Source organism: Diachasma alloeum, unplaced genomic scaffold (genome assembly GCF_001412515.2).
Source record: "Diachasma alloeum isolate Michigan unplaced genomic scaffold, Dall2.0 Dall_scaffold_00464, whole genome shotgun sequence".
Classification (NCBI taxonomy): domain Eukaryota; kingdom Metazoa; phylum Arthropoda; class Insecta; order Hymenoptera; family Braconidae; genus Diachasma; species Diachasma alloeum.
Genome location: NW_021680597.1, coordinates 230,993 through 240,667, shown reverse-complemented (window position 1 = coordinate 240,667; position 9,675 = coordinate 230,993). Strand labels below are relative to the sequence as shown.

The following is a 9,675-nucleotide window of genomic DNA, read 5'->3' as shown; positions in this document are numbered from 1 at the left end:
TGCTGACTTTACCAGCTCTTTTCGATCTGAAGTCGAGTGTTATTCAAAAAGCTATCGAAGCTCTGGTGACAAGACTTGAAGATGACTTCGAGACGGTGCAAAAATAATACTATGCAGTTAAGAGGATGAAGTTTGGAGAGGATGGGAAGCAGCAATCAATCGCATTAATGCTTGGATATTTGTATGAAATGAAATTGAATGCAAAATGGATGTTGGAGAGTTTCAAGGCTTATGAGTTTTGTAAGAAAGTTTCTAATGTAGAATAAAAACACATTTTTATTTGAAATTATGATTCTATTTATTCATTATCCTTATTAAAATTACATTTATTTTTACATATTCTTGTTATTTTCAAATCATTTTCTTCATTCCACCGCTGAGAGGTTTGTATTCGATGATGCGATCATGTATGATCAAGCAGTACGCTGTTGTAGTATCGGAGAAAGTTTGCGTTGATTCAAATTCCAGTCGAATATCTACAGGTCCAGATTTCAGGAACTCGTTTTGTTCGGAGCAATCGATGACAATAAGTGGCGCAGTCTTCAAGAATGTTTCTCTATTCAGCAATGGGTCAGGCTCTTTACCATAGTAAGAAGCTTGAAAGTCTGTGTACATGTTGTATAACAGTGCATACTGATTGTGTGCAATATCAAGGTTAAGGTTTCCATAGGGGTAACTCTGTGAATTGAGAAATAGTTTGACATCACGAATACTACAATGGTCAAAATTGCTGGCATTGCTGTACATATGATTTTTTCTGGAGCTTTGAAATCCAACGATCACGTAGCGAGGTTTTTCCAATTGTGTAGACCACTTTACTACCCAAAAGTGTTTCGAGGTCCGAGGTAACAGAGGATACTCGTACAATTCCCAAGCTCGGAAGCTGATGGGTGTAGGTGTATCCTTAGCAATATAATTTAGCAGTTGGACCTTCCGAGAATCTGCTACCTTGATATAGGATATCATCCATTCGAGCTTGGTGAGTGAAATTTTAAACGTCTCTGCTACTGCCCCTTGTGCTGGTTCGGCTTGTAAAACAGCATTGCTATCATTGTGTGAACGGGTGAGAATCAACTCATGCTTTGCGTTCATAATAATCCGTTGATAATCTTCAGCAAATCCTAGTATCATACTCAACGGAATGGAAATATTGAAATATCCTTCATTATCTGTCATTTTCTTATCTTCTTGCACGATCCAACCTGCATTCTCCAATAAAAATGTCTGACTCGGACTCTGAGAAATGTAATTCTTCATGAGTGTTGTCACGCCAACATTTTTACATCGGTCAACTTCTACAGCGTTCAACTCATAGCGAATTTCTTCGAATAAGTGGCAAATACCATTGTTGACAAATTTCGTGGCTGTGGTAACAGTCGTACCATCAGCCTTTGTCAATCTTCCGCAGATGTCCAGTGAGATCTTACATGGAAGCACATACAAATCTTGATGTTGCACAGCAATGCGAATTTCATCATTGTTGTTGAGAGTCGATGAAGCAAATGGTTGATGAGCGTGAATCTCATAATGGGCAATCGACTCATCAAAAATGATGGGTTTCTAAATTTTCAGAATTTCTTCCATGGTAAATAGCAGCAGCCGATAAGGAAACAGCAACAATACTTTACTTTCTTGCCTTTCCACGGAGTTTCAGACCCAGACTCTTGAGATACTTGACGTTCTGAGGTGTAAGTCCCTTGAGAGCTGACCGTTGACTGTGAGACTTCTGGCATGGTACGAGACTTTTATAACTGCTACCAACTTTACTCTGATTGAAAACAATACTCATTCTTCTTCTTCTTCCTCTCCTTATTCAATTCGCTTTAATATGCAGTCTTATAGTAATAATTTCTCCACGGAAATTAACTAAACGTCCCTCTTGATCGACAATTTTCAGTTGCAATTGATGTATTGACTGCACAACGACCGGTAGGTAAATGACTTGAGCAGGCACTTCGATGATCTTATATCCTGAAGGAACACTTGGGAAGAACTCATGTATAGTGTGTGCTCGTTCATTGTTGACGTAGGCTCCTGGAGTGATATTACATTCAATGCGTAGCGAATTGATATGGATAATGGATGCTGGCATATCAGACTTGTATGACTCCAAACTAGAGAGAATATTGGGTTTGAATCCTAATAATTGTCCAATCGAATCAGGTGGAACAAAGTTTATCCAAATGTCGCATGGAATTTTTATTTCCGTAGTAAGAGATCATTAGATTTGAGACTGAATCCTTGGACTTTTTCATCCTTAAGAGCTTTTTGCAGATGCTTTTCAATATCTTCAATTTCATAGTTCCCAGTTGGTAATGTGAGAACAGTTTCTCCATCTTCATTATATCTCTCACCGATGTTGGGAATCGCATTATCCCTCATAGTGTCAGCCTTTTTTACATAGTAAAATTTATTATATCCCTCGTCAATGTTGGGAATCGAATTGTAAGTTAAAAACGCTACAAGCCCCACACTATAGGTTTTTAACGGTGATAACTCAATCGGTGGAAAATAGTGGGCATCCAGTATAGATGTCGTACTTGTTAAAGTTAATGTAAATGAATCAGCCATGATGGTCAACACTACACTGATGTAACACTAAGAATGGTTACACATTTTATACCAATTTTTCAGCGAGCTATTTCAAACACAAATGACCACAAATAACTGTATCATAGTCCTGATGATTTTCATAATTATATTTCACTATACTACCAGCACCGAGATAATCTACTAAATCTTGAGGTGGACGTAGGTTGCCGGAGCTATCGAAATAAAGAACTTTTGTATTCTTCTTCCGGTATGCAACCCAATGAGTGCCAGGTCCATCGCTACTATCAAGATTCACCATAGCCGATTCATCCTTCCTTAGTCCACTCTTCGGCATATCGTTTCTCATATAGACACCGCGGAAATGAGGGATTTTCATAACTTTTGCGAACTTCCTGATGTCGGTATCAATGAGAGCTCGGTCTGGTAGTTTTAGAAGTTTTTTGGATTCAAATGGAGTCCCAAGCCTTGCTTGTAGGGTTGCAAATATAAACCCTCGCCTAGAGCAATGCGTTCCATGCTACGATTGTGACGCTTACTCTCTTCGAGAGCTTCCTTCGCAGCCTTAGAATCATTGATAGCTTTTGATATACCTGAAACACCTCCAGCTATTGCACCTGTAGCGCTCAATCCAGCGAAAAGAGGGATCAGAAATGCTGGTAACAGTCCACCAGTTTTCGAGGAAATCGGGAGAATGCGCGTAATATGTTGAATTTTCTTTTTTCCTCCAGCATGTCTGACAGCCTCACGTGCACCTTTCAATGCTGTTTTCACAGCGTCAACTCCCGGGAGCATGGAGGCTTTCGAGGCATCCACAATCTGGCGCAATGAGATCTTTTTCTTCTTGCTGTTCTTCTTGCTGCCTCCTCCAGTTTTTTTCTTATGGATTCGTCCAATTCGTTTCTTTTTATATCCTTTCCCTGTCTTCTTCTTGATCTTCCTTTTATGAGATTTTTTCTTAATATTTGCACCCATACCACATTTTTGTTTGGCTTTCATAATATTCGCCACACCCTAAGCTGCTGCTTTTTCAGGAAGACTAGCGTCCTTTGCCAAGACGCGACCCCAAGCTTTCTCTGTTAGAATACTATCAGCTTCGTGTCTAGCAGGCAGATTATCTTTGCTTTGGGAGTAGGCAATATCGTGTTCTTTACAAGCTGAGTCGAGAGGATTTACTCCACGATCACCACGAGCGATACGTTTAGCTAATTTTGTTCCTGGACCACAGTACTGGTAACTGGGGATATGCAATTCTGTGGGTAGATTATTTATCATACTGTTCACAAAACCGTTCCCGCTCTGCTCTCTCTTACGTTTACACCCAACCATGGTCGAGTGATAACTGAATGAAACTATATAAATACCACATATTTATAGTTGCACCATCAGTCGTTAGAATGAAATTCACGAAGCAAGGTGTGAAACTGCCTGTTATCAATTTTGATCAAATCATACAACAAAAGAAGCGTGGGAGGAAAAGACGACATGGTCCTCTCTTACCCAATAGTGTGCGCGCAGTTATATGTGGACCATCTAATTGTGGTAAAACGAATGCTCTATTCGCATTGATCACACATCCAAATGGATTGCGATTTGAGAATATATACGTTGATTCGGAATCGCTCATTCAACCAAAATATCAGTTTTTGAAACAACTATTAGAATCTGTGGAAGTTATTGGATATTTTCCATTCAACGATCATGAAGAAGTTGTCAAACCTGCAGATGCTCGACCAAATTCCATTATAATTTTCGATGATGTTGCTTGTGAAAAACAAGATAATATGCGAGCATTTTTTGTATGGGGCGACATCAAAATGTAGATTGTTTCTATCTTTGTCAGACTTATGCTCGAATATCAAAACATCTGGTGCGTGACAATACACATTTTCTCATTCTATTTCGTCAAGATGAGATGAATTTGAAGCATATCTATGATGATCATGTGAATACTGATATGCCATACACACAATTGAGAAATTTGTGCTCAACTTGTTGGAATACTGACAAATATGGATTCATTACGATTGATAAGGATAGTGAGTTGAATGAAGGGCGATATCGAAGGGGATTTGATTGCTTTATAAATAGGGAATGATAATTGAAATAGGGACCAGTGTGCATCTGAATGCGTACCTATCAACATGCATCAGAAGGAATTAAGGAAAGAGTCCGACGTTTTGCATCATATTGCTTTGGCAAGTGAAGCAATTCGTCGTAAACATAAAATGATGAAACTGGGTAGAGATGCTGCTGAACATGCTATTAATGAAGTATTGAAACCAGTGATTACTCAATATTACTACAATCTGAAACCCTGAGAAAGAAGAGAACAAAATCGAGTAGAATGACGAGGCCTTTCAGTCTAAAGATGAATAGGGAAAACACCGAAGGAAGCGATGATGATGATGATGATGATGATGAGTTTGGGACAGCCGTAAATCATGAAGATTATCTGCATACAGTTTCCACAAGCACTCCCAAGCAACGTGACCCCTCACCATCACGATCTTCGATGAATCATTCTATCGAATCATCGTTTGGAGATGATCAATCTCAACATCATGTTTCACAAGTTGATTCACTAGATGAGACACTTTCTGATGGTTACAATATATCTGATATTGGACCTCTAGCACAAGTCTACCTCAAAAAATTTGGAAGACCTGAAGAAAATGATCTGGATACTGAATTTGGCATTCATTAATTAAAGAAGGAGACGAAGATAGGAAATTCCGAAGTGACTTTCCATGGAAATACAATGCTTCTGAAGAATAAAGAATATGAGTTGACACCAGGCCTAGCAACATTGATATTCGAGAAGTCGCCTAAAACAATGCATGTCACTCCAACTGATAGAGAAAATTATTGTCAAATTATACTAAGCACAAATGCGCATCGATCTTTCTATTTACCTGACAAGCCTATAAAAAAAAACCCAAACATTTGAAATATATGAACATTATCACACCGTTACTCACATCAGCATCACCACGGAAAGTTGGTACAGCTCTTCTACCTCAATATATGCTTGCTCCGAGGAAATTGAGTAAAAAAATGGATTATGTTTACTGGGATGATCCAAATGAATTAGTGGATAGATTACGTTTACTAATGGCCTCTCAAGCTGCTGGTAATACTAGTCATACCAACGAAATTTTTTCAATCATTGAAGAGTTACGTGAGGCAAAAATCGTATATTAGTCTCTGCGCATTGAAGACATCATCAGTTGAAACATGAGCGTTGATGTGTTCGGACGACAATTTGGCAGCAGCCGCAGCAAAAATGTTGCTGTTGGGAGACGAGGTCCTCCAGGTGAAGGTTTCAAACGCACCGATGATGGACACTATGATATAGATAGCAAGAGACTATGCAATTTAGCTGATGCAGAGCACGAATTAGATGCTATTTCTATGAAAGTTTTGAAAAAATATATCAAGGAAGACATCAAATCCATAAGCACCGATATCATCTCCTTCAGAGAGACTGTAGAGATTCCTCTTAATAATCTACAATCTCAAGTCTCAGCGCTTATTGTTCAAAAAGAGGCAGCGAAGTTGAAAAGAAAAGAGAGGAAGAAGACAACCACATCAAAGGAAGAACAACCAGATGGATCCAAAGAAAGTGAGAATAGTGGAGCAACTTCATAAACCAGCTCGAAGGAATTACCCCCGCCGTCATATTGATATTCGTGGTTTGGATGAAACGTGGCAAGCTGATCTTGTAGAGATGGGAGCTTACGCTGATACTAATAAAGGTTATAAATATCTCCTAACGGTCATAGATATTCCGTCCATATTAGACACAATTTTTATAATCATGATAATAATGAAATATCAGGACTGTGTGAATGGAATTTTCAACGTATCATCAATTCTAAGAATTTCCAATCATGAAATTGTGCATGAGGGTGAGAACACCCTATTGTTTTGCTTCACATAAACATCAGTGGGTGTCATGATAAGTTTCACGAATTATCTCAAACAAGGGTTTAAGATAAGATGAAAGTCGAGCCGTTCCAATGCTTAGGGGTGGGTCGGAGAGTTGACATTATTTTTCGTGATAACACCCCTTAATTTCAGATGAAAGTGTTATAATGCTGATTAAATTCCTTTAGTTGACATTTCTAAGAATATTCGATGATTATACGTTGACATAGACTAAACATCCTATGAATGCACTCTTATTTCGTGACTTTCACAAGGTTGAAGCTTTGATAAAGTGTAAACATTCGCACAGACACCCTTTATAAGGCTGCCACCAACGCGATTCAGCAATCATTCCGCTGACAACCCTTGGAGCAATAATACGCTTCGAGAATAGTTGAAACATTGTTCTTCAGAAAAGAAGATTGAAAGTACAAAATATATTCATTCGTAAAATTGAGAAATAACTCCAAATAAAAAAAATGGACTGCCCAAAGATCAACAAAATTGCTATTGCAACTGATTTTTTACCTACGAAGAAAATCGCGGAGTTAACATTGGAGAAGAAGTACAGAGTGACTGGATTCAAAACCGCAGTCACCAAGTATGGAACTAAAGTTTTAGTTGTACTGGATGCACAATATACTGTATTCTTATCGTAACGAGTCTCAGAAGCCTTTGTGGAGGATCCTGAGGAGTTCAAGAGATACAAGGAAGCTGCCCAGTCTCAAAACTCATCATCCAGTTTCGTGAGGGAACTTGGCATCCGTGAACATTCACAATTAAATAAATTATAAGCCATAGAGATATTCTTAACTTTTTTTTTGTAAAGCATGACGGAAAGAATATATCCACCTCTTTTAACCATAATGATAACAGTTTAATGAGAATTAATAAAAACAAAAAAAAAAGAAAAATGCAAATTATATTATGTATTGAACTTCACTGTAGCTTATGACCAATACTCATTCATCAATTACATAGTTAGCCTCGATATAATCATGTTCAAAAAATATTATGATAATGATAATAGACATTTTTGGTGCATCGTGATAATAAAATTATGATGAAATCATTCAAAATTTAAAACCGAGTTCCTAGTATTTATTTTCAACATATACGGTTGGAAAACTTATGAAGAAGCTAATTTATATGAATGGTTCTCTAGGATTTCGACTATTTGAACGCATGGTGATTGGATTTGTCTCTCTCCGACTGATTATTCTTGCTCTCATTCTGATGATGAATTTTCTCTTACAAGGATGGAAGATAGTTGTGACTGCGAGAATCAAACCGATGAATTCTAAATCAATTTTTTAATAGAACAAAACTGAGTAATCAGAATAATTTGGGAAGGGAATATGTATGTTATATGAGAAATAGCGAATTTTATTCAAAAAATAATACAAAAAACGAATATCCATAAAGAATGATAAGAATTTTCAGAGTCATGTTTGCTTGAAGTGAGCTTGGAGCTGTTTTATCTTGTTAGGTCTCCCAACACGACGTTTTTTCATCATGTTTCCCCATTTTGATCTGCTACATCTCACTCTAGATAGTTCAGATTCCATTCCTGTGTCTGTCTGCATACTTTCTTCAGATTGATAACTGGTTGATGGGGTACAAGACGTGTCAGCTGAGAAAAAACACGAAAAATGCATGTTAATGATATGTTAGATAGAAATGTTATCAATCTAATTGATCAAAATGTACTTTTCATCGATTCTTTCACAACGATGGATTCGTCCGCATGGTAATCAACCCTCCTGACACAATTCTGTTGATCCGAATCAGGAATATAATCCTGGTGGTCGATAAGGCCTTCTGGTTCTATCAATATCGAATCATGAACTGTTTTCAATCTCCCCATAGATGGCAAGGTAAATCCTAGAACTATAAGCAAGCTATTACATCAAATTACAACGAAACACAAAAGAAGCATTCATTTTTCTCTCACCTTTTACATGTAAAAAGCAACATTTTGATATTATGTGAATGGATGGAATATTTCTTCAAGAGTATAAATTTTCTTGTAATGTAATAGAATGTATCAATGATGAAAAATTAATGAAAAGCACGTTTCAAATGGGTATATATTGTTAGAGACTCGTGTTATGTCCAGAGAAGGATTTTAGCGTCGAATGGACATGTTTTAATTGTCACCTTAAAATCAAAGCTAAAATTATTGAATTTTATAATTATTGGACGACGCAAAGTTTTATACTCTTACGTTTGTTTAAAATATAAGGGAAAAAGGGCTTGATTTAGGGATAGGGCTTAAGTTGAGACAAATTTCTAATCAAGACATTTGGAGTTGTAATGAGAATCAAATTTGATTTGGATATATTTTGTATAACTGCTTGGTTTACAAAAACATGAGCGTGATTTTACTGAAATCTAGGTAGCTAAAATTCCTATCCCTGGAATTATCTGAAGGATTCAAATTTGAGTTTACAAATTTTGGTACTCACAATTCGGTCTGTTATTAATAAATTATTCGATGTACTTGTAGATCCTTGGGTAAATCCGTAATTTCCTCACCAGCAATTAGTCGCGCTAAAAGCTATTATGGATACTTTCACGGAAACACTTTCTTCTACTCGTTGATATTTTAATGAATTTTTGGCAGTTGAAGTTGAAGGGTTTTAAGAGTTTGGTTGAGACTGTCCACAACGCGTTACAATAAACGAATTCCTTATTTGCAAGAAAAGTCACCACTCTCGGTTAAAGAAATTTTATTCCCGGATAATTTCAATTGTTCGTAACTTACTATTAATTCAGTACTATCCCGTGTAGTCGAAGGAAGGATTGAAAAACCGGACCGATTAGATGAACTATTTCCACCAGAACTGTTACTGCTCCGTCGCTGCTTCAAGACTGCTTAATTTTGATTTTTCTGACATTTTTATATGAATTTTGGGGTCACTTGTCACATGGGCTCCAACGAGTCCATTTTTAATTGGTGGAAAATGTCGTATGACTTTTCCCACTCTTTTGATTTTTATGGGGAAGTAGTTCATTTGGTTTTTGGGGTTTCAATTAATCGGTTTTCAATCGTTCCTTCGCGTGGGAATCTTAGTATTGGGTAATTGGGGCATGCTGAGTGTGCCATTTCATCACTTTTGAACTCGATTCTGGTGTCTTTGGAATTTTTAATTGAGTCCAGGTGATGAAATGCACTCAGTTTAATTTACAATT

The 9,675-nt window shown here is 37.2% G+C and overlaps 1 protein-coding gene across 1 annotated transcript; it reads right to left on the bottom strand.

The window, feature by feature from the left end:
* Window positions 1-351: 351 nt before the first annotated feature.
* On the bottom strand, window positions 352-1,789 carry LOC107042429. The gene is made up of 2 exons (XM_015263474.1): window positions 1,637-1,789; window positions 352-1,560 (listed from the first exon to the last, which is right to left on the bottom strand). The coding sequence occupies exons 1-2, from the start codon at window positions 1,787-1,789 to the stop codon at window positions 352-354; spliced, it is 1,362 nt and encodes a 453-aa protein (XP_015118960.1).
* Between the last annotated feature and the right edge of the window lie 7,886 nt (window positions 1,790-9,675).